Genomic DNA, 25,656 nt, shown 5'->3' on the forward strand with positions numbered 1-25,656 from the left:
GCAAAAGAGTCAGATCAGAAACAAGAAGTCGGCTTGATCAGAAGCCAGCGGCTTGAAGAAAGAGTAAAGAAGGCAGCTTACCGTCGACCATGTCTTCAATCTCGCCGAAGCCGGCTGTCAGCATTGCCTCCTTGTCGGTCCAGGCAGAGCGCTCGGTCTCAAATTCAGCAAGGAGACCGGCCTCCTTGTCCTCCGCATCCTTCTGGGTCTTCTTGAGAAGCTCCGCCTGCTCCGCCAGTTGCGTGACCAGCCGGTCACGCTCCTCGGCCAGTTTGTTGCAGTCCGCCTCCTTGGCACGCAGCGCGGTGTTGGCTTCGCCCAGCTGCTGCTGTAGGGCGGCGTTGGCCTCTGCAAAAGCAGAAGAAGAAAATGACATCAACAATCAACAAAGAGAGATATAGTTGCTGGGAAGATCCGGCCCGACTGCACAGCAGCGGCCCGAATCTCGAGGACTACAGCCCGCGGGTGCGCCAGTGCGCCCCCGCGGAGAAAGAAGTTATCAAATATCAACAGAGAAGAAGAACAGTTGCTAGGAAGATCCGGCCCGACTGCTCAGCAGTCGGCCCGAATCTCGGGGACTACAGCCCGCGGGTGCGCCAGCGCGCCCCCGCAGAGAAAGAAAAAGACTTACTCCGGCTCTCCGACAAGTCGACGGTCTGTTGATCCAACTCCTGGACTTTGGAGTTGAAGGTGGCTGCACGGAGGTTATGATAATCCTGCAGCAAAGATATCAGATAGTATTAGTACTCGGAGCTTGCCAATTAAAGTTCCGAGCCGCCTGCATGGATAATGAAACTTACATGGCGAGGATTCAAATCCAAAACCTAACATGAATTGATGCGATGATACAAAGTCAATTCGAACCAAACTGAGTACTATTATTCATTTTTCTTGGACATAACTCATTTTCCAGATGTACATTATGTAAACGTAATGGATAATGAAACTTTTCATGAACGAACCACCCGGCGCGGCAACGCGCGCCTGTTCTTCTAGTAAGAGTCTAAACTACGTAATAAGTATGCCACCGTCGGTGGTGGGTGTGGATGCTGCCAGCCAATGTTAATGAGTAATGACTGTCACAGCGTGTGAACGCCCTCGACGATAGCGCTAGTCAAGTCAAGTCGAGATAATTAAATCAGTGGGCGGCGTGAGAGCATGTGCACAAGCGTGAGTAACGGCACCGTGCGATAATCAAATTTCTGTGTGGCACGAGAGAGCATCCCATGCGGTGCGTTGTCGCCATCACCCAGCTCAGCTAGCCCCGCTCCCCCGGCGAGAGGGTGACCAGTTCGACAGCAAACCACCAGTGGGCGGGCGGGAAGAGAGGGAGGAGCCATGGCCGAGCTCGCGGCGGGTGCCGTGAGATCGCTGCTGGTCGTCATCCACAGCGAGACGGTGCTACTGCGTGGCGTGCGGGACGACGTGCAGTTCATCAAGGATGAGATGGAGAGCATGAAAAGCTTCCTGGCGCACCGGGCCAGGTCGACACCCCCCGGTGGCGAGCACGATGAGCAGGTGCGCACCTGGATGAACCAGGTGCGGCTGCTTGCCCAGGACTGCAACAACTGCATCGACCTCTACCTCTATAGGAGGAACCCCGATATCCACGGCGCCAGAGGCGGGCTCGAAGGCTACCTCTGGTGGGCACCCTGGTTCCTGCGCAAGCTGGCCGCGCAGCACCGCGCGGCTGACCAGCTGCGCAAGCTCAAGGAGCGAGCGCGTGACGTCAGCAAGCGGCGGTTGAGGTACGGCGTGGAGGTGCCGGCCAAGTCAGGGGAGGGGCAATCGGCGTCATCATCATCGTGGGCTGCTGCGGCCGAGGACGACGAAGAAGACAGTGACGGCCAACTCATGAGGGCAATGGCGACCGGTGGCCATTCTGGTCCAAGAGCCTTCATCCAGCCTCGCACTCTGGACGACTACGTCAAGGCAAAGCTATGGGAGTGGATATGTGGAATTACTGCAAACGCCGGCGAAACTCGGTCCATAGTCGTGGCGTCACCATACACATATTAGGATCTCCTCACCCTTATACATGAAATTTGGGGTCCGTCGTCGCCCCGCGGCTACGATCCCATTGTCGTGGTTGACATCCCGGCAGTGCACCCGGATTATGCGCCGCTAAGGCCCAAGGAAGTTCTCTTCTACATTCTGCGCGAGCTCAAGCATGCCAAAGCCAACCCCCAGGAGCAAGGCACAGAAGTGGACCATTGGGAAGTTTACGTAAGAAGATTGCAAATTTATAATGAAAAGAAGAGGGCTATTGCTCTTCTTAAAATCGAGAAGAATATCGAAGAGATGAAGGTTTATGGTAAGCTTGATAAAATCGGAAGTGATATTCAAGGTCAACTAGAGAAGGGCAATGGACTACCCAAGGTCGATTTTGACCAGTTGGACCTCGACGTACAACTTCACCTACTGCTCCGGGTAGCGTCTCAACAAGATCAAAAAGGGAAGAACAAAGACATGCATAGATTTCCAGCGTGGGACAACAATAACATCATCGTCAAGAAGCTTAAAGAGCATATGGAAGCAAAGGAGAAGGACAATAAGTTTGAAGAGGAAGAAGCAGCCAAGCATATGTGGGTGGAAGGAGAAGAAGCCGCGGCCAAGCATATGGAGGAGGAAGGAGTAGCCAAGCATCTGGAAGAGGGGGGAGGAAAAGTAACCATGCATAGGGAGGAGGAGGAAGGAGGCAGAGAAATCAAAAGTCAGCAGATGGCATGGATTCAGCTCGATGAGGCACAATATGCACACATCCTGCAGAAGCTGTTCCCCAAGAGCAACAGCAAGCCCCCGCAGGCTCAGGACAGATCCTTGGGCAGGCAAGCTACAAAGATCACAACGCCTACATTGGGTGGGGATCAAATCAAAAAACTATTCCACGACGCGAAGGAAGACATGTTACGGGACCTGCAGCAAGGCAAATATGACAGGAGTGAAGGGATAGAAACAGAAATTGCTTCTGAAACTTTTGCCTGTTTCATGGATCAGATGATGGTCAAAATGAAGAATGAGTTCAAAGAGCAGCTCAAGATCAAAGGGCTCGTGGACGAGATTAAAAATAACTTGAATCGTCTTCCGAATAAGTGTGAATGCCCCCTGTTTATCCTCAAAGTTGATGAGCTGATGGATGTTTCCACATATGAGGATACCAGAAATGCTTTGAGCCTGTTAAAATGCAGCGCCGATATGATGATCGTCACGGCCACAAAGGACATCCAGCTGGCCAGAGAATATTGCTATCCCCAGATGGAACCTATAGACTGTTCTCTTGCTAGCCTCTACCATGATACAATGCACGAGCTTACAGGCCAGCAGAAGAATGAAGACAGCTACAACCCCCAAATTTTTCATGATATCTTACAGCAGTGTGAGCCACATGAATTCAGCATGAAAATCTTCACTCATGCTTTGTATGCTAACCCCAAGAGGAGCGATGAGGAGTTACTCAAGCTGCACAAAACTCTCCGGGTTTTGCCAACAAGATCATTCAACAGCATCGCTAAGGTGATGTTCAAGTTCTCTTACGGTGATCTGCCTAAAGAATACAAGTCATGCTTGTTGTACCTAGCTATCTTCCCTCCCGGACAAAAGATCAGGCGGTCAACCTTGATTGCACGCTGGGTTGCAGAAGGGCTGACATCCAAGGAAGATTGGCCCAGTTCTGTGCGTCAGGCCAACCGATGTTTTGACGCACTCGTTGGCCGCTGCCTAGTTTATCCTGCTGATATTGATGCCACAGGAAATATAAAGAGCTGCGTCGTAGATGATCGAATTCATGGATTCATTACCACCATTGCCAGAAAACAACACATTGTGGAGACACGACTGCCACGTCACTTGGCTCGCCACTTCTCCATTTTCAATGATCTCCAACTCCGTAGCTCTGATACAATTGATAAATTCTTCCAGGGGCTCTCTAAATCATCTCATGTATCCTTGCTCAAGGTGCTAGATCTAGAAGGTTGTCGGTGCTTTCGTGGGAAGAATCAGCGGTACCTCAAGGAAATCTGCAGCAAGATGTTACTGCTCAAGTATCTGAGCCTGAGGAGAACAGATATTACCCAGCTACCCAGCGAAATCAACAACCTCCGTGAGCTAGAGGTACTGGACATCCGAGAAACTATGGTGCCTCCACATGCAACAGCAAATATCCTGCTATTGAAGCTGAAGCGTCTGCTTGCTGGTTACATTGATTGTTCAAGCAATTTTGGCTCTAGTGGAAGGATTCCTCATAGGATTGACAAAATGGTAAACATTGAGGTACTATCGAATGTCAAGGCCCAGAAGAGTCAAGATTTAAAAGATATTGGAAAGCTACGGCAGCTGAGGAAGCTAGGAGTGGTCATCGATGATAAGGATAGTCACCTCAAGAATTTGCTTGAGACGATCAGTGACCTACATGAGTGCCTCCGTTCTCTGTCAATCACTGCTATTCCTATAGCCACACCATGGGAATGGGAGGGTACTCCTTACAGTGCAGAGTTACCAGATGGCATAGGCTCTCTCTTAGAAAACCATCCCAAGATTCTTGAGAGTCTAAGCATCAGGGGAACCACACAGAAGGGGCGTCTTCTTCCATTGTTCATAAAAGGTGATAAAAACGAACTTGCCAAGGTAACCCTATGTCACACTCTGCTGAGCCAAGATGATCTGAAAGTCCTTGCCAAGCTGCCCAAGTTACGGTGCATAAGGCTCCAACACATTGCATGCACCGAGTCTATGTTGAACTTCAAGAAGGATGAATTCAGATGCCTCAAGTACCTTCTTGTTGAGGGCTCGGCCTTGACTAATATCACTTTTGAGCATGGAGCAGCCAAAGAGCTCGAGAAGATGGTTTTGTCTTTCACCGGCATAGGTTCTATTTCTGGAGTTGACTTTCTTCCAAAATTTAAAGAGCTCGAGATGAACAACAGCTTCTGTGGCAGTTTGTTATCATCATTTGACAATGCCAAACAGATAGCCAAGCTGACTCTTTGTGGTACATTGCTAGAGCAAGATGCTCTACAACTGCTCACCAAGAAACCAAATATACGCTCTCTGGTGCTCCTGGACGAGTCTTTTGGTGGAAGTCAGAACGAGATTACATTGAAAAAAGATGAGTTCTTATGGCTCAACCTCCTTGTTGTTGACTGCTTGGCCATCACCAAGATTGTCTTCACCAGCGGATCTGCTCCTAGGCTCGAGAAGATTGTCTGGTCATCTTCCACATCGCTCTCCGGCATTGAGAAACTTCCCAGGTTGAAGGAGCTCGAGTTCAACTCCAAGATTCTCGGCGACCAAGTCCCTGATGAGGTGAGGGGGGCCATTAAAAACCACAGAAACAATCCTAGTCTTAAACTCAATGGACCAGAAACTCAAGACTAGGCAAAAAGGAGATGAAGAAGAGGACGACGATGCTGCTGCAACATTCTCTTTCTACTGGAAGAAACAGATTTGACGCTGGAAGGGACTCTCCTTTGATTCTATCTTGTGCTAGTGTGGATTGCAATTTGTTCTGCTTGTCTGTTTACTTTCTGCTGCGTGTTTATGTCCTGTGTGCATTACAACTAAAGTATCTCTGTTTACTTGCTCTACATAAGTGCCCTAGTGGCTCTGATTGAGCATAAACGGTTGTATCTATGCTTGTATTTGAATTTGTGTGGCTTTCCTATGTATCGAACATCGTATGCATTCGTGTACGGTTTCATGTAATAAAGTGTGAGGTTTGTGGACACATTTGACTTCTTATTAATGTACATTGTGATATCAGTATGCTTTCATTGGGTTTCTGCAACTCAAAGATGAACTGCTGTGTGTATATGGTTACCTGTAATGTAGGCATCTGTTGGCCATTGTTTCAAACCAGCTGAGTAGCTCTTGCACTGATGCCTGACTATGTACTTGAAGCAGAACGTTATGCAGATTAAGCATTAGCGCCCCAGGAAGAACTGAAACTGTTTTCAGCTGTATGTTGGCGTACATTTGGTTGGCAGACAACCTCCTGATCTGCGTAATTTCTCCAATTGTTTGCTGGTGGAGAAGCCAATGCAGTTCCAGAATTTACCAATCCACTTAAATTTGTGCAGACACATGCAGCAATCACGACTCTTCGCTTGCTCATGTAAGAAATCAAATCGAAGCATGAGACCTGCAGGGACAGAAGCACGGCCTATTAGGCATCGAGGAGGAAATTCAGAAAGAAAATGTAATCACTGCTGCTCTAATTCCTCTTTGGGATCAGCAGATCGGAACGAGTTGGAGCCATGGAGGAGGCGTAGTGCGCCCACCTCGAATCTGAATGACGACGAGACGCAAAACACGACACTGACGACGGCTTTGTCCTTCCTCTTCGTTGTACTGGGCGATCTTTCTGATGTCGATCGAGGCCGCAACAGAGGAGGGGGAGGACCAGCAATGGCAAAGGGAGTCGGAGGCCACGGGGAGGGTGCGGCCGCCGACCCTGGCAGAGGAAGAGAGAGGGGGGTTGCGGGCGGGGATACGGATGAGACAAGGAAGTGCATTTTCCTTTAATTATTGGAGAAATTTAATTTTACTACCCAAACAATCCACCACTTTTTTTTTGAATAATTCACTTTTTTTAGACACAATACAGCCTATGCCCTCTTGTATCTACATATCATGATATGGATACCCTTGGTCGTTAATAAAGGGAAGATGATTTTAGCCGAGGTGATCGGACTAACACTGAGTGCATTTGTCCCGGCTAGGCTTATTACGTTCTTAGTGTTCTAAAGTGGGGAAAGGCGAGAGCTTCAAGCCCGCTTTCTGGTGGCACACCCCCCAAACAAGCACCACTCGACGAGGGGGGGGGGGGGGGGGGGGGGAGGGGGGCGGGGAAAGCTACAGGCCCAAAACCTTCGACCCTTCTTTCTATATGGGGGTGCCCAGAACTGGAATAAAAAGTCAGGGTAGCCCCAACTTAAATTCTAATGAATAAAGTGAATAAAAAGAGGGGGCAATCTAAATATTGCTAATATATTAGGACCATCTTATTAATAATTCTAATGAGTTATCTTGGAATTTAGAATCAAATAAAAAACCCTATATTATGCTCAAGGAAAGTAGATATAGATAGGAGCTTATGCCCTCAAAAAAATACACTAGTTTCTTAAATTAAAAATAAAAAGGATTTTTTTCTTACGTCGAGAAATATTTGTTTTTCAAGATAAACAATGTCCGTTAGGCACCTAATCTTTATGTCATAATAGACCCGAACACTTGCCTCGGATTGACTTCAATATATAATTGCTCCAGTGAATAACAAAAAAAATAGAAGGATGGTAGATAGTAAAGAAAAGAACTAATCACAATATCTATCTTTCAAAATCTATCTTTCAAAATATATATCTTTCAAAGATTCACTAAAAAGACAGTTGGCGGGTCTCTTTGTATGTCTTGTCCGGAAAGAGGAGGACTTAATGATTATTCGTTCGCCGGAACCAGAAGTAAAAATTGTTGTGGATAGGGATCCTGTAAAAACATCTTTTGAGGAATGGGCCAGACCCGGCCATTTCTCAAGAACACTAGCTAAGGGCCCTGATACTACTACTTGGATCTGGAACCTACATGCTGATGCTCACGATTTCGATAGTCATACTGGTGATTTGGAGGAGATTTCTCGAAAAGTATTTAGTGCTCATTTCGGGCAACTTTCCATTATCTTTCTTTGGTTGAGTGGCATGTACTTTCATGGCGCCCGTTTTTTCAATTATGAAGCATGGCTAAGTGATCCTACTCACATTGGACCCAGTGCTCAGGTAGTTTGGCCTATAGTAGGGCAAGAAATATTGAATGGTGATGTAGGCGGGGGTTTCCGAGGAATCCAAATAACCTCTGGTTTTTTTCAGCTTTGGCGAGCATCTGGAATAACTAGTGAATTACAATTCTATTGTACTGCAATTGGTGCATTGATTTTTGCAGCATTAATGCTTTTTGCTGGTTGGTTCCATTATCACAAAGCCGCTTCCAAATTGGCCTGGTTCCAAGATGTAGAATCCATGTTGAATCACCACTTAGCGGGATAATCAAAGACGCATTGCCCCAAATGCCTCTAGAAAGATCCGAAGTAATTCAAGCTTGTAAAGAGTTCAAATGCGAAGACGGTATAATAATCCGCTATGATGACAATGATGCGGTTATAATTTATCAAAAAGGCAATCCAAAAGGAACTTGAGTTTTTGGCGCGATTGCCGGGGAATTGAGAGAATTGAATTTTACCAAAATAGTTTCATTAGCTCCTGAAGTATTATAAATACTAGTAGGCGATTGGATTTCCTTTTCGTGCCATATGTCGCTTAGACTTTACTTTTTTTCCCCTCTGCCCTTTCAAAAGTGGTTACTCCCGATCCGAAGCACCCTCAAGATCGTCAGGTGTGGGTCAAGTTCCCTCATTATTGCTTAACTTCCCCTTTGGGGCACGAAAAGATGGACTAGGACTTAAGTAAGGGAGAGGACAACCCCTGTTTATGGCTTACCTTCAACGAGTTAGTGCTATTCCCATTCCTTACTTTGATCCGACCCTGTTCCCCGTCCAGTTTGCTTGCTCACTAGAAGAGTCAAGCGAGAGCAGCTAGTTTAGAAGGAAAAGGACACTTGGGGCTATTCGGCCTCACTTGTCGGAGACTGAACTACCGCTCGCTTACTTGCTGATCAAGGAGGTCATTTCCACTTACTCTAAGCATAGAAGGAAGAAGATTGAAAAACTAACAAACAAATTGTCTTCAGCCCTACTTACTTATAGGCTGACTTGGCCCAGGAAACAAGGTTCTATTAGGCTTGCAGGGCTTAAAAAAGAATGAGCTAGATCGCAGGTATTTGGATACGAGGTAGTAGCGGGGTCTAGTCGAAGCGGTGCGCAAAGTGTACAAAGGCGAGTCTCACGGGCAGCGGCACGTGAGGGGTCTCCCGAACTTCATGGAAGACGCAGTTAGGGAGTTGGAAGATGCACTTTGGACTCCTGCACCAGTAAGAATGGAACTGGAATAAAAAGTCGTAGGCATTCATATATACACACGTACACGCGCCCTATGAACACACACCCTACCCCTATGAGCACCTTCGAAAGACTAAGCCGTCATATCATCTAATCACCACAGGCGCCTCGTAGTCGACGGGAATGTCTCCTCCCACTGAACGTGCATTGCAGAAATCCTGAAATAAATACAGGATAATGCTAGCTACAGTACTTGGACCCTCGTCGGTTGGGGATATCACTATCCTCCTAACCACCCAAACACAGATTGGTTCATGAATAATTCACTTTTTTTAGTGGTGCTGCGTGGGGACGGGAATGAGTGGTCTTTCCGTCCTCTCTTGCGATGGTCGGGAGGTTTGGCGTGGGGTGGGCTCGGGGCCAAGGATGCTGGGGCGGCGACCCTGGATGGTGGCCTACACATCTTGGCTCTTTGGCGAGGAACGTGTTAGCTGGTCTTCAGCGTGCTTCGGCCATGTGGGCGGCGGGATTCACGGTTGTTGGTGGTCCTGGCAAAGCTGTCACCCATGGTGGCGCCTAGCTCTGATCTAGATCTGGAGTTCCCGACCATCGCAGTGGTCCCTTGTCAGGCTGGGTCTGTGGCATGTTCTATAGGCACATAAGGTGGAAGGGTCGAGCGAAAGCTTTGCGTCTCAACGCCAGTGGTGGTGATGCCTGTGGGTGTCACATTTCCTTTGGAGCGCTGCTTTGTGCTGGAATTTTGTCTATTTTGGGCCTAGCCCAATAGCAGTTTTGGAAATTCCTAATACATCCTAGAGGCCCACGCAGCCCATTCGTGCAAGGCAAGAGGTGGAACTAAAATTTAGTCCCACATTGCTAGTTTAGAGGGAGTTGGACCTCTTTATAAGGGAGGTTCTTTCCCCACTTGTATGAGCATGAGAACAAGAGGGACATCCACGCGCGCTCCTCCTCCGCCGCTCGCCTCGTCACGACGCGCCACGGGTTGCGGGAATGAGCCGAGCCGATGTCTAAATTTTTGCCACGCACGACGGGTATACGAACGGTCACACGAGAGCTGAAACGTTTTGCTGTAGTGACTGAATACGAACGGCGCACCTCTTCGCGTGCTACCTGTTCGCTTCGTCTCCCTCCGTTGCTTCACCTCCCGTCGCAGCCTGTTCACGTCCTTCTCCTGTGCCTATATAAGAGAGGTCGCTCCTCTCCAGATAGACACACCAGAAGATCCTCTTCCTCTCGCCACAAAGTTCCTGAGCACTGAGCTGCTGCTACGATCTTTCTCATCCCGGCTTGCGGCATGCACCGCAGGTCGGGACAGTAGGCCTCCGAAACCGCACCTTTTGAGTCCTGTACGGGAGAAGGGTGATAAGGTTTTTGGGGAGCGCTTCGCACGACTACTGACTTCTTCGTCACCGACGCCCCGGACTCCGACGACTACTTCCCCGACGACGACTTCTTCCCCGACGTCGACAACCTCCTCGACGACATGGCTGGCGAGGACACTGACCCCAAGTCCAGCGCTTCTGCTGCTGCTGTCCCGTACGTGTTCTTCCTCTATCTATTAGAGGTCCTGCTACAGTTCCTTGTTCTAGTGTTTGCCCTACATATGTTAGACTATGTTTCATATATGCAACTTGCTATATTGTCTGCTCTAGATGTGTTTAGTTACAGTTCATATATGAAGATGTTGTTTACCTTCTCTTTGTCAAATCGCATGACTTATTTTATCACTGCTATACTAGTCATGCTTTATCTAGTATTTCTGTTAATAAAATCATTCGGTAAATTGCTCATATTTCCAACAATCCAAAAACCTTATTATAGGCAATTTACCCCGAGTGGTTTTGTTGCTTTCATGAGACCTCCTATGTTTGAGGGTATCCACTATAAGAGGTGGCGCGTGAGAGCAGCCTTATGGTTTCAAACCATGAGTTGCTATGAGGCCACTCTTGGCAAACCTGAAGGAGAGCTTGATGCTCAACAGGCACAAGCTTTTCAGAAAATGGATACTCTGTTTAAGGCTGCTCTCTTGAGTGTTCTTGGTGAGAACATAGTTGATGCTTATGCGTCAATTGATAATGGAAAAGATATGTGGGATGCACTCGAGGCCAAGTTTGGGGTCTCGGATGTTGGCACTGAGCTGTACATCATGGAACAATTCTATGATTACAGGATGACTGAAGAGCGCTCCGTGGTTGAGCAAGCTCATGAGATACAGTCATTTGCTAGAGAACTTGAGCACTTCAGTTGTATGCTACCGGACAAGTTTGTTGCCGGAGGTATCATCACTAAGCTTCCTCCTTCGTGGAGGAACTTTGCTACCTTACTGAAGCATAAGAGACAGGAGTTTTCCGTCCCGGATCTCATTGGCACTCTTGATGTGGAAGAAAAGGCGAGAGCAAAGGACACACGTGCTCGAGGTATTGAGGGAGGATCTAGTGCCAATCTGGTACAGAAGAAGAACTTCCAGCCCCACAAGTTCAAGAACAAGGGCAAGTTTGATGGTAAAGCAAAGTTTGATGGGAAGAACAAGGCTGTGCAACACACGAACTTCAAGAAGAAGAATGACAAGAAGAAAGGTGTTTGTCATGTGTGTGGGGATCCTGATCATTGGGCTCCTAGTTGCCCTAATCGCTATGACAAGCGTCATCCTGGGAAAGGCGGCAAGACCGCTAATGTTGTCATTGGAGACACTGACATGAAGGATGCTGGGTATGGTATATTTCCCACTATTCTTTCAGTATGTCATTCTCCTGATTGGTTGATTGACACGGGTGCTAATGTGCATGTATGCGGTGATATTTCCATGTTTTCGTCTTATCAGACCGCAGGGACTTCAACCGTGCTGATGGGCAACGGTTCAAGTGCTTCTGTTCGTGGTGTTGGCACGGTCGATCTGAAGTTTACTTCGGGGAAGATCGTGCGGCTGAAGAACGTGCATTATGTCCCCTCCGTCAATAAAAATCTTGTTAGCGGATCTCTTCTGTGTAGAGATGGCTACAAGCTTGTCTTTGAGTCGAATAAATTTGTAATATCCAAGTATGGAACCTTTGTTGGTAAAGGCTATGAGTCAGGAGGCCTGTTTCGTTTATCCTTATCAGACGTTTGCAATAAAGTTGTTAATCATATTTGCAACAATAGTGAATCAAATGTGTGGCATTCACGTCTTTGTCATGTTAACTTTGGTTGCATGTCGCGACTAGCGAAGTTGAACTTAATCCCTAGTTTCACCACTGTCAAGGGATCTAAGTGTCAAGTGTGTGTGCAAGCTAAGCAACCTCGTAAGTCTCATGTGACTGCGGAAACGAGAAATCTTGCACCACTAGAACTCATACATTCAGATCTATGTGAAATGAATGGTGTTTTGACAAAAGGTGGAAAGAAATATTTCATGACGTTAATTGACGACTCCACTAGATACTGCCGTGTGTATCTTCTGAAATCTAAGGATGAGGCTTTGAACTTTTTCAAGATCTATAAAGCTGAAGTGGAAAACCAACTTGATCGAAAATCAAGAGGCTTAGGTCCGACCGTGGTGGAGAGTATTTTTCCAATGAATTTGATGCTTTTTGTGCGGAACATGGTATAATCCATGAGAGGACGCCTCCCTATTCACCTCAGTCAAATGGGGTGGCCGAAAGAAAGAACCGTACTCTAACTGATTTGGTTAACGCCATGTTAGACACATCGGGTCTCTCCAAGGCATGGTGGGGGGAGGCGATATTGACTGCATGTCATGTCCTAAACCGAGTTCCCACAAAGAACAAAGAGATAACTCCATTCGAGGAATGGGAGAAGAAAAGGTTAAAACTCTCTTATCTACGAACCTGGGGTTGTTTGGCGAAAGTCAATGTGCCAATTCCAAAGAAGCGAAGCTTGGACCAAAAACTGTGGATTGTGTTTTCCTGGGATATGCTTTTCATAGCATTGGTTATAGATTCTTGGTTGTAAAATCTGAGGTACCTGACATGCATGTCGGTACGATCATGGAGTCGAATGATGCGACTTTCTTTGAAGATATCTTTCCCATGAAGGATATGGCTACCTCATCTAATCAGGAGATGCCTAGTTCATCGAATCAGGAACCAGTTACAATTACTGAACCTGCCATTTCGATGGAACACTTTGAAAATCCTGTGGAGGAGAACAATGAAGTTCCTACTAGGAGCAAGAGACAGAGGACTGCAAAGTCCTTTGGTGATGATTTTCTTGTGTATCTCATAGATGACACTCCCAGTTCTATTTCAGAGGCCTATGCATCTGAAGATGCTGACTACTGGAAGGAAGCGGTTCGTAGCGAGATGGATTCCATCTTGGCGAATGAAACTTGGGAGATAACTGATCGTCCTTATGGGTGCAAACCTATAGGATGCAAATGGGTATTCAAGAAGAAGCTTAGGCCTGATGGTACTATTGAAAAGTACAAGGCTCGGCTCGTGGCTAAGGGTTATACCCAAAAGGAAGGTGAAGACTTCTTTGATACTTACTCACCTGTGGCTCGACTGACCACTATTCGAGTTCTACTTTCACTAGCTGCCTCACATGGTCTTCTCGTTCATCAAATGGATGTTAAGACTGCTTTCCTAAATGGAGAGTTGGACGAGGAAATTTATATGGAACAACCAGATGGGTTTGTACTAGATGGTCAGGAAGGAAAAGTGTGCAAGTTGCTGAAGTCTTTGTATGGACTCAAGCAAGCACCCAAACAGTGGCATGAGAAGTTTGAAAGAACTTTAACAGCTGCAGGCTTTGTTGTAAACGAAGCTGACAAATGTGTGTACTATCGCCATGGTGGGGGCGAGGGAGTTATCCTTTGCTTGTATGTTGATGACATACTGATTTTCGGAACAAATCTGAATGTTATTAAGGAGGTCAAGGATTTCCTATCTCGCTGTTTTGAGATGAAGGATTTAGGAGTGGCTGATGTCATTCTGAACATCAAGTTGTTGAGAGACGATGATGGTGGGATTACATTGCTTCAATCTCACTATGTGGAAAAGATCTTGAGTCGCTTTGGCTATAGTGACTGCAAGCCCTCTCCAACACCATATGATGCGAGTGTGTTACTTCGAAAGAATCGAAGAATTGCTAGAGATCAATTGAAATATTCTCAGATTATTGGCTCGCTTATGTACTTAGCCAGTGCTACAAGACCTGACATCTCTTTTGCTGTTAGCAAACTGAGTCGGTTTGTCTCAAAACCAGGAGATGTGCATTGGAAAGCTCTAGAGAGAGTTTTGCGTTATTTGAAAGGCACTGCGAATTATGGAATTCACTACACCGGGCACCCAAAGGTGCTTGAAGGGTATAGTGACTCAAACTGGATCTCAGATGCTGATGAGATAAAGGCCACGAGCGGATATGTATTCACTCATGGAGGTGGCGCTGTTTCTTGGAAGTCTTGCAAGCAGACCATCTTAACGAGGTCAACAATGGAAGCAGAACTCACAGCACTAGATACAGCTACGGTCGAAGCAGATTGGCTTCGCCGGCTCTTGAATGACTTGCCGGTTGTTGAGAAACCTGTACCGGGTATCCTTATGAACTGCGACAATCAAACTGTGATCACGAAAGTGAGCAGCTCAAAGGATAACATGAAGTCATCAAGACACGTTCAGAGAAGGTTAAAGTCTGTCAGGAAAATGAGAAACTCCGGAGTTATTGCATTGGATTATATCCAAACGTCTAAAAATCTGGCAGATCCTTTTACTAAGGGTCTATCACGTAATGTGATAGATAATGCATCGAGGGAGATGGGTATGAGACCCACAATATGAGTTGTTCACAGTGGTAACCTATTCTTTGTGATCGGAGATCCCGTGAATTAGATGTGGAAGACAAGCTGTTGGTCAACTGAGAGGAGAGTATCCTTACTATTAACAATACCACTCCATGAAGATGCAATACTCTCCTAATCTGCATGGCAGGTTGATGTATATCTTAATGTGTTCTAAGTGGCTCATTTAAGCAGAGATGTTGTCCTGCAGAACATCTTTTGAAGAACACACCTATATGAGTCTGATTGTCAAACGTCGCAATCTATGAGAGTAGGGTTCTCTCTAGTAAACTCATGAAAGGTCTCGGAGTATGACGCATAAGCTCCACCCGCGGGGAAGACCCACGGTAGCCACGTATCGGTCAAAGGCTTTATGTGAAGCTAGATTCGCAGAAAACTTACAGTTCAAGGCCCAGTCCACTGTTCAAGTTGCTTACTAGTGTAGCATAGAGTTCTAGGTGGAAGTTCAACTTAACAGTCTCCACTGCAGTACCAGTATATAAAACAGTGTTTTGGAACCAAAGGCAAATTTTGTGTGCCTCTGGGATCTGGTGGGGGATTGCTGGAATTTTGTCTATTTTGGGCCTAGCCCAATAGCAGTTTCAGAAATTCCTAATAAATCCTAGAGGCCCACGCAGCCCATTTGTGCAAGGCAAGAGGTGAAACTAAAGTTTAGTCCCACATTGCTAGTTTAGAGGTAGTTGGACCTCTTTATAAGGGAGGTTCTTTCCCCACTTGTATGAGCATGAGAACAAGAGGGACATCCACGCGCGCTCCTCCTCCGCCGCCCGCCTCGCCTCGCCTTGTCACGATGCGCCGCGGGTTGCAGGAATGAGCCGAGCCGATGTCTAAATTTTTGCCACGCACTACGGGTATACGAACGGTCACACGGTAGCTGAAACGTTTTGCTGTAGTGGAGACTGAATATGAGTGATGCATGTTCGCTTTGTCTCCCTCCGTTGCTTCACCTCCCGTTGCAGCCTGTTCGCGTCCTTCTCCCGTGCCTATATAAGAGAGGTCGCTCCTCTCCAGAGAGACACACCAGAAGATCCTCTTCCTCTCGCCACAAAGTTCCTGAGCACTGAGTTGCTGCTACGATCTTTCCCATCCCGGCTTGCGGCGTGCACCGCAGGTCGGGACAGTAGGCCTCCGAAACCGCACCTTTTGAGTCTTGTACGGGAGAAGGGTGATAAGGTTTTTGGGGAGCGCTTCGCGCGACTACTGACTTCTTCGTCACGGACGCCCCGGACTCCGACGACTACTTCCCCGATGACGACTTCTTCCCCGACGTCGACAACCTCCTCGACGACATGGCTGGCGAGGACACCGACCCCAAGTCCAGCGCTTCTACTGCTGCTGTCCCGTACGTGTTCTTCCTCTATCTATTAGAGGTCCTGCTACAGTTCCTTGTTCTAGTGTTTGCCCTACATATGTTAGACTCTGTTTCATATGCAACTTGCTATACTGTCTGCTCTAGATGTGTTTAGTTACAGTTCATATATGAAGATGTTGTTTACCTTCTCTTATATAAATCGCATGACTTATTTTATCATTGCCATACCAGTCATGCTTTATCTAGTATTTATGTTAATAAAATCATTCGATAAATTACTCATATTTCCAACACTTTGGTCCTCTTCCTCCCCTTCGACAGTGTGGGTGAAAACTTGTGTCTGCTTTGATGGACACAATGGTGATGGCGCATGGCAGTGTTACCTTCTCGGTATGTCGTCGATGAGTGTGGGTGGTTATCAGTGTAGCAACGAATCTCCTATGCTTCTCCTCGGCAACACTGTAGCAGCGTCTAGTAGTGCACGCGCTTTTTGCGGAGTGTGTTTTCTGTGTTTGATCAGCTTTTGAGGATTTCCTTAACACCATGTACCTTTGTTCGGCCAAATATAAAGCAGGGCGAGCATGTTTCTAGTACTCCCTTTGTTCAATTTTGTACTTGTACGACGTCTTAGACAGCTGAAAGTGAACCGTTTTAGGTGTTGTCTTAAATGTGTAAAACGTCTTGCAAAAGTGAACGGAGGGAGTAGTAGTGTAGCACACTGTCATTTCATGAGAAATACTGGCCATTAAAAAGACTTATATTTGGGAACGGAGGAAGAACAAGATGGTGAAGTTTCCTACAAGGAATAAGGTAGCTCCATCAACGTCTGGCCATTAAAATGTAAATTTGCACTGCAGCTACAGCAAAATCAAACATCTGGCCATTAAAAAGGAGAGGGAGAAATTCAAGCTTTGGGGTGGCAGCTCAAATTGAAAGGTACAATGCCGTTTCACAATCTTCAACAAAGGAAGGCAAAGCAAACCAATCCATTTTCGGGTTCACCACTCCAAACTATATACAGACACAATCAGGATTCCACTAAACTGGAGACCTCACACACCAACAATCTGCTTAAAAATCACTGATACATGAAGTGCAAAGCAAAACAACAACAGGTCATAGGCCTAATAACAACATCAGCGACCCCAAGTCTCAACCGGACACCAAAGTAGGAACAAGCTGGCACTAACATACACCCCTTAGTCCTCCACTATAGCTGCTTACATGGCCACATTTGCCAGTTACCATCACCTGCCCGCTTCGACTCCCCAGCTCGTCCGTGGTGGGTTCATCACCGAGGAGCCTTGCTCATCTAAGCCTCCGACCACGAGGGCGTCGCGGCTTAGATCAGGTGATGCATTGCGGAACCTGCCATCCTTGTCCTCCAGCAAGTTGCCCAGACCTCCCAGATCGCCTATCTCGGCTGCCATCCTTGGCTCGTCCCATGCCACTGGCTTTCTGCCCATCTCGATGTCGCCCACAGCTCTCCCCATGTTTGGGCTCATGAAACCGTTCGTCGAGCGAGGCCTCAGGCCCTGCTCCTGTGGAACTCTGGCGCCGAAGTTGTTTCTGGAAGCAGGGATCGGCGTGAAGAAGATCTCCTTGATGTTCTCCACGACCCCTCTGTTGTATGGGTTGGCCCGTTGGTCATAGCGATACCTGAAGTTCTCATATGTTGTCTACAGATGTAAAAGGCAACAATGGTTAGCAACTGACAGAACAGATCGCAATGCGAGACTGGGAATATACCATTTCAGGGAACATCATTTACCTGGTTAGTGCTCATGAGATACAAGTGAAACACTGAGAGGCCACCAACAAACCAAACCGCGATAAATGTATAGACAACCAGAGCGATAGACGCAGGGGTCTTTGCCATTGCCTTCCATATTGTTATCTGCTCCGCATCTCTGATCTTAATAATGTACACCCAGGAGAATCCAAAGACATAGAGGCAGAGAAGAGTCGTTGAGAAGACAAACATATAGAAGAACCTGTAATTCCGCTGCACAATCATATGCAACCTTGTAAGCACTTTAAATTATTTCAGGATCTATCAATCAAACAGAACTGGGCATGTTGAAACAGGAGGCGAGTCTATACACCACAATATGAAATGCTAGTATCCTATTCTGTCAGCATACGCAAGTGAATCAAATTAACAAGTGTACAGTACAACAAGAGATGAAATATTGCATAGCAAAGAGTTTAGACCTCTTAGATAAATTCTCAACAACCAAAATATGATCACGTCATGCACAAGACAATGCAAAAAAGAAAGTAGGACATGCTATTTATAGGTATATGTATTCGGTTAATGAACTTACAAGTCCTATGCACTGCCCAACCCATGGGCAGTGATGGTCAAATCGCTCGACACAGTTGTTGCAGATAGAGCAATGGGAGCATCGAGGAGGCCGGTACAGCATACAGGTGTCACAGTACTTTGTCTTCACAGTGATTCCATTCACAACGACATCCTTCACTCGGGGCAAACGCAATGGTGGAGTCTGGTTAGCTCCAACTTCAGCATTGCCTTCAAAACCTTCAGGTTCTGGAGGATGTGCATTTCGAGGTATGATTCCTGGATCCCTCCCAGAAGTGAGAAATAGAAGACTCAAATCCTGCAAAGTGACAGATGACAGAAGTGTCAAAGCACTAAGTGAAGAGTACTATGGATACATACATTAAAAATCACAAACAAAGACAACAACATTGTATTTATATCCAGTTCGCAAGATGTGAGGGGATAGCAGCATCAAAATATGCTAGTGCTACTAGCCAGTAAGTTCAAGAGTACAAAAAGCTATGGCCCCCTTCTTGATATCCACAAACTCAAATGCATTTATACAATCAGGATCAATTGGTCGATAAACATGTCATGCATGATCAAGGAAGGTATTACAGTTCAGTTAGCAAATATCATAGTTCAGATCTATATTATCTGGAACAATTTTAAAATAAAGGCACATACTAATCGTAGTACAATCTGTACTTCAACTCATATGTTTCTGACTTCCTATTGATTGGACATGTAATCACATAAAACCCAGAATAGATTCACAGCCTTGTAATCGAACCATATTGGTTCTTTTAATGGAAATTGGAGGCCTCTCTTTCATAAAAAAAGGATACACAGCATGTACATTATCTGAACTTGAAAAGCAGCTTGTAACTAATGAAGGTCCCACCGACTATCCCCAAACAATAGCATGTACTGAGTGCAAGACATATCTGAAAATCAAGGAAGAAGGTGATCCGAAAGGGGTACAAATGGTACTCACATATGCCGTGAATACAACTGCCACAACCATCACCGGTAACCCCAAGCCATAAGAGAAGCTATTCATCAATTCTTTCGCAACGAACACACAGAAGACCGTTACTGGAGCGATAATGAGGAACATGGTGACAAACAAGGATCTTGCGTCAGGTCCAAATATAAACCTCCCCTGGAGGAAAAATACCTGCAGATAGACAGTACATCATATCAGTCGCAGTCAAGCATTTTTCCACTGCTTACCTGCACAAAAACAGTCTGAAGATCCCATAAAAACAAACTTCGTCCCAAACCAATGTAGGCACCAATGACACTGTCTCTATGCATAATTCGTCCGACAAAGAAACAAGTGAAGCGAAATATACTTCTACAATTTAGCATCATCGTTTTAGCATCGTCAAGTGGAAGGATCATTAATACATTCATTACTGGAAGCATTAAGTCTCAGCTAAAACTCCTTTCCTTACCACATTAACTAGCACCGAATCAAAACTATCCACTGGCGTTTACTGCCCTTCTCGCGAACAAGAACAAGGACACCGCATACATGTCCCAGAACCCACACTCCACCAGCACACAATGCACAAAATCGTACTAGTAAAACACAAGGGAAAAAAACGAGCAACCATCTACGCGGAGCTCAACGGAAGAACCCTAGCATGCATTTCCGCAGGCCAATCTAGCGACCACCTCGAGAACGCACAGATCCGCGCGCGCGCCCAATAAAATGGGGGAGAGAAACATGGAAGGGGGGGTAGAGGAGAGGGGAGGCGGCTGGCTCACATTGTTCCCTTTCCAGGCCTGGTACACCAGCGGCCCCTCGCCGCCGGAGCCAGCGCCGGCGCTCGGCCCGTTCATCGCCGCGGCGCTCCCGGGCCAGCAATCCCCGGCGGGATCACGCCCCGGATCGCGGCATGGCCGCCGGAGAGCTCCCTCCCTTGCTCCCGCGCCCGTCCACTCCGCCGCCCGCCGCCGGGGCCGTGAGCTCCCTCCCAATGCCCGCCCGCCGCCGATGCCGGGAGCCCAGAGAGAGACACCTGACACACCAAAAGAGAGAGAGAGGGAGAGAGCGAAGCAGATGGAAGGGGGCTCGCTAGCTGGGGACGCGTAGTAATAACCGGGTCTGTGCCTTTTTTGTTTTACAACGAAGCCCCTGTAGTCTCAAGATTTTACGTTTATACACCCCGTAGTCATTAGATTAGAGCTGAGTAGCTCATTTGAATATGATTGAGTAGCTTCTCCCCTTTCTAGTCTCCATGTGTTTTGTTTTGTTTAATGGACGTTGGTGTGCTGTGATCTGTGTTGCTAAAAGTTGCTTGAGTGGGGTTAGTACAACTGAAATGTGGCACCATATGGTAACTCAAATAAACCCCTTGAGCTGGAAAAGAGAAGGAAAAGACATGGTGCATGTCTTGTGGATTGTCAGATATAACTGAAACATGTATGGTTGTAAGGAGTTGAGAAAAAAGAATAGGAATGCTGGTTAAAAATTGTACTGATCTCTTCGATACATATTAATTGTCATTTAGTACTACCCCTCCGGTCCATATTAATTGTCATTGATTTAGTACAATGCGGATCAAAAGGATGGTATAATTTTTTGGACAGCGCTACGCATCCAACGGCCGACGTGGGGAGAAAATCAGTCACCTCCAGAGCTGTTGAATCTGCACTGCGACCCGTTTGTGTGCAACATAGACCAGGTCGTGCTTGTTGTTTGCAAGACAGGACATGTTGCGTTCGCCGATCTGTGTCACATCAGTTCGTCTAGCAGGTGGACGTCATGTTGCAAACACACACAAAAAACACTTCCACTATCCCATCCTCGTCAAAGTTGAGCAAGAATACCTACCGCCCATCATCGAGAACCCATCCTTCCTCTAATCCAACCCTCTGCAACATCATGGCACACCATATTGTGCAGGATATGCTTGATCCGACACGGATCAAGCGTAACACGGAACCCCACTCTGTGCACCGTCGTCAAGGACATGTGTCGTCGTCGCAGATGCGGTATCCAGCCGCAACCGCCCTCCCTCGTACCCAGAGGCGTAGCCAGGCCCCAAGCTACTAGGGTCGTGGCATGGGGCGTGCCGGCCCGCTCCTTTGTTGACTGTAGCTACAAGATCATGGTTTGATATTGTTCACTACTATAGCAATGATGTTTGCCCGGGGCTTGTCTCCAACCTGGCTATGCCACTGCTCGTACCGGCCACTCTACAACAAGGCTCGTGTTGCACTCGAAAGGGTTGCAACAAAGCTCACGTTGCAAACCTAGACTATGCAGAGGCGGTCTAGGCACGCACGGTAATCAGTCGGATGAGTGCTAGGGTTTTCCTAGAATTTTCCATCAATGCTCACAAAAGAAAGAAGGGTAGAAATGCTAAGTGAGTAGTAGTACTACCGCCTCAAGAAACGTACGGTCTAGTTCATTGCAGTCACGCACTTCAATTTGCAGTCACGCACGATGAGTGAAGCCGGGTCCGAAAGTCAGCACTGACTGCCGAGCTAGCATCGCTGGAAGTAGAAAAAACCAAGGCGGGTTTGCTTCCACAGCAAGACCAACGAGGAAGCACATGCCGCGTCTGCATACGAGAAAGCAAAAGCAAAAGATGGATGGAAGAGATCGGAAGGCGACGAGATCGGTCGGCGGGGATCCTCTCTTCTTTATTTCTACTTCTACTTGAAAAAAGAAATGTGGGAAAGCGTAGGGGGTGGAATGCAAGAACAGCCTGAAAAGTGGGAAAGCGTCCCTCCTTGGACCCCTGCGGCTGCGTTGCACATTCTCTTTCAACCCGCTTTTTCCCGAAAGCGTTGTCGACGACGCCCCGCCGTGGCGCCAATCATTCGCGTCGCCGCCGTACGTGGTTCCGTTCGGGCGCACGGGCGCACCACCACTACGTGCCGGCTATGCACGCACGCCTGCGCCTTCCATCCATGTAGCAGTAGTTGAACGATGTATACGGTACCTGTACGACGTACGAGTGTCGTTTGAAGTTATACGTACAATGCGGAGTCAGCAGACGGGAGACCTCTTGCCGACTTGCACACTGATGAAATTTCTTCTTCTCCACACCGGGAAACCAACAATGCTCAAATTAGGTAAGGTAAGCATGCTGAGACTCCACTCTCGACGCAATGATGCGATGCTATTAGAGTCGACTAACCGCTACTTGCGGATGATCGGAACATCTTAACCAGCTCCACCACTGACCACGGCGTGCAAGTGCAAGTCCTTGTGGCGTCCGCGTCGCCAAGAGGAAAATGATTTTGTTACGGATATCCGAATGCTAACGCTCACCAAACCGCAATAAAGGGGTGCGTGGACCGGGAACTGTGCCGCCAAGCGGTGATTGATTAAGCTCCATGTGGGCCCAGCACGGAGTGGGGACCAGTATCATCTGGCCCGGGGCCGCATTATGTGGGTCGTACCACAGAAAGCCCGGTTTGAAAGAGGAGCAGCAAAAAGTTAAGAAGCTGGATCTTCGGCGTTTCCTATTTAGCCCTGCAGGCGCCCGTTTGTGTGCATTTCGGAAACTGGCGCCTGCATCGCCCCATGCTGGGCCGGCCCATATAGGGGGTGCGTGATGGTTTTTACTTCGGGAAAATTTTGTTTTTCCATTCTAGATTTTGCCAATTTTTCTTATGCCATTCTAGATTTTGACATTTCACTTTTGTCACTCTTAGTTTTTGACAATTATCACAATTGCCATTCCTGTGGCAAAAGCAAAATTTTCAAAGTTGCAATTGTGATAATTGTCAAAAGCTAAGAATGGCAAAAGTGAAATAAAATTATTTTGCTTTTGCCACATAATGGCAATTGTGATAATTGTCAAAAACTAAGAGTGGCAAAAGTGAAATATCAAAATCTAGAGTGGCATAAGGAAAATTGGAAAAATTTAGAGTGGCAAAAACAAAATTTTCCCTTTTATTTCTACGTTTTTAGAACGAAAAAAGTTAAGAAGCTGGATCTTCTCATCTAGCGAGAGGTTTTTTTTGCTACCGAGCCTGAAGAGAGCGCCAGACTGGGCCGGCTCAGCGCGGGGGAGGCCGTAGGCCTCAAAACCGATGGTTTTTTAACTGTGTTCTTTAACTTTTTGTTTTTTTCCTTTTTATACTTTTGTTAATACTTCTAAATATTATAAATACTTAAAAATAATAATTTACATTATTTTTCGATAAATATTAATCATGCTTCTAAAAAATGGTAAGTGTGCATAAAAAATGTTTTTTATGTATATGAAAAATGTACAATATGTATGGGAAAAAGTAGACATAAAAAATATACACCCTACATTTCTAAATATAAGTCTTTTTAGTGATTTCAATAAGGGACTACATACAGAGCAAAATGAATTATTCTATACTCTAAAATATGTCTATATACATCCGTATGTAGTTTCTATTGAAATCTCTAGAAAGACTTATATTTAGAAACGGAGGGAGTAAGTTTAAAAAATGTTAATCATGTATTTGGACAATGTAAAACGTGTATATAAAAATGTGCCTGATATATACAAAAAATATACAATGTGTATAGAAAAAGTAGACATAAAAGATATATTTTTAGAAAAAAAAAATCTTAACCGTGTATTTGAAAAATATTAAATGTGTATATAAAAAATGTTCCGGATGTATACAAATAATATACAATGTTTATGGAAAAAAGCAGACATCAAAAAATATTGTTTTAAAAATTAATCCTTTATTTGAAAAATATTAAACGTGTATATAAGAAATGTTTCTGGTGTACATAAATATGTATAAAAAACAAAGAAAACCAATAAATACTTCAAACCCGGTTAATAAACGTTCGTAGTCCAACTCTTGCAAGTATACTATGGTCATCAAATAAGCCCAAATTTACTATTGCCGACTATGACGACGTTGGCTAGCATTGTTAGCAGGGGAGCCCGGCCAATCACAAAAACCTACCCTTGCTCATGTTGCTTTTCACAATGTTGACAATATTGAAATTTCTACATGGTGTACTTCGTGTATTGAAGAAAGACTGGGTTGCGGAATGTTAGAGATGAACAACACAAGGAAAAACTAAAAAAGAATAGACCTGAACAACGTGAAGAACCAAAGGTTGGCTCATTGGCTGGATGTTTTGTATGGTTCAATGTCGAGCGGCGAGGCCGGTCCAATCCAAAAGCAGCTAGCGATACTGTGATAGTGGTACGGAGGAGTGCAGGGTGAAGACAACAGGCACCACAGTCCACGATGGTCCGCGATCGACAGGTCGAGAGGAAGGTTCCAACTTCCCACGTACGTACGTACGTACAAGGAGGCGAATGCATTGTGCGGCCAGCGAGCTACTTGAGCTAAGCATTAGGAAGACGAAGAACCATGGGTCGAAGAAACTTGCGTCTGAGTCGTTGCCCAATTGATTCTCCCAGCGATCTTTTTTTTTTGGATAACTTTCCCCTCCCCTCCCAGCTTCCCACCCACCTCGAGCTCACCTAGCCACCGCCGCCACCGCTGATGCCGGCGGTAGTGGCGGCGCCCGGCCACCGAAGGCGGCGGGCACGGTCAGCGCGCCCCGATGGGCCTCCCTCGCGTGGGGGAGCGGCGTCATCCGGGCGGCGCGCGGCGGATCTGATGGCGCACGACGGAGCAGGCGGCGGAGAGGAGGAGGCGGCTAGGGCTCGCGGGAGAGTTGGTCGCGGCGCGGTGGATCCTCCAGGAGGTGATGGCGCGGGACGAGCGGGCGGCGGCGTGACGAGGCCATGGCGGCGGGACGGCGCTCGGACAGGAGTGGCTGCCTTGCAGCGCCCGAGCCTGCTTCGTCCTCGGATGTCTCGGTCGCGGTGCCTGCTCCAGGTCCTGGTCGTGGAAGATGGAGGTGGAGGCGCAGGCTGGATGGGCCTGATCTGGACCGCAGGGGCTCGACACGGGCGTCTGCCGGAGTTGGCCTGACTGCTGCTGTGTGCGGCTCCTGGAGGTCCTTGATACGGCTGGGAGGGAGACCTGCAAGCTCGCAGCCGCGGGGAGGTGTGGTGTGTCGGGCTGTTTTTGCTTTTGCATGTGCTGCCTCAGACCATCTCCAGCCGCGTCCTCAACAGACCCCCCTAGGCAACTTTTTCGGCGCCGGCGCCATAAAAAGGCCCAGTCGCGCCCCTAGGACGACGAAAAGCGCCGGGCGCTTGGGGGCTCCGGCGCAAGGGAAAAGCGTGGCTGGGCCACGCCGTCAGGTGAAAAGTCAAGATTTTCTTCCCCGACTCGCCTCCCACCCCCCGCACTCTCGGCCGCCACTAGGTATATCCCGGCGCCGCCCCGCCGCCTTTCACCGGTAGATAGCCATT

General features: G+C 47.0%; 3 protein-coding genes across 3 annotated transcripts; 2 read left to right on the top strand and 1 right to left on the bottom strand.

The window, feature by feature from the left end:
* Positions 1–1,311: 1,311 nt before the first annotated feature.
* Positions 1,312–2,019, top strand: LOC123080359 (disease resistance protein Pik-2-like). The gene has a single exon (XM_044503265.1). The coding sequence runs from the start codon at positions 1,339–1,341 to the stop codon at positions 2,017–2,019; it is 681 nt and encodes a 226-aa protein (XP_044359200.1). The 5' UTR covers positions 1,312–1,338.
* LOC123080358 (disease resistance protein Pik-2-like) lies at positions 1,747–5,730 on the top strand. The gene has a single exon (XM_044503264.1). The coding sequence runs from the start codon at positions 2,302–2,304 to the stop codon at positions 5,371–5,373; it is 3,072 nt and encodes a 1,023-aa protein (XP_044359199.1). The 5' UTR covers positions 1,747–2,301; the 3' UTR covers positions 5,374–5,730.
* Positions 5,731–17,025: 11,295 nt separating this feature from the next.
* On the bottom strand, positions 17,026–20,423 carry LOC123080360 (probable protein S-acyltransferase 7). The gene is made up of 5 exons (XM_044503266.1): positions 20,132–20,423; positions 19,353–19,535; positions 18,396–18,692; positions 17,840–18,073; positions 17,026–17,747 (listed from the first exon to the last, which is right to left on the bottom strand). The coding sequence occupies exons 1-5, from the start codon at positions 20,204–20,206 to the stop codon at positions 17,316–17,318; spliced, it is 1,221 nt and encodes a 406-aa protein (XP_044359201.1). The 5' UTR covers positions 20,207–20,423; the 3' UTR covers positions 17,026–17,315.
* Positions 20,424–25,656: the final 5,233 nt, after the last annotated feature.

This window comes from Triticum aestivum, chromosome 3D (assembly GCF_018294505.1).
Source record: "Triticum aestivum cultivar Chinese Spring chromosome 3D, IWGSC CS RefSeq v2.1, whole genome shotgun sequence".
Taxonomy (NCBI): domain Eukaryota; kingdom Viridiplantae; phylum Streptophyta; class Magnoliopsida; order Poales; family Poaceae; genus Triticum; species Triticum aestivum.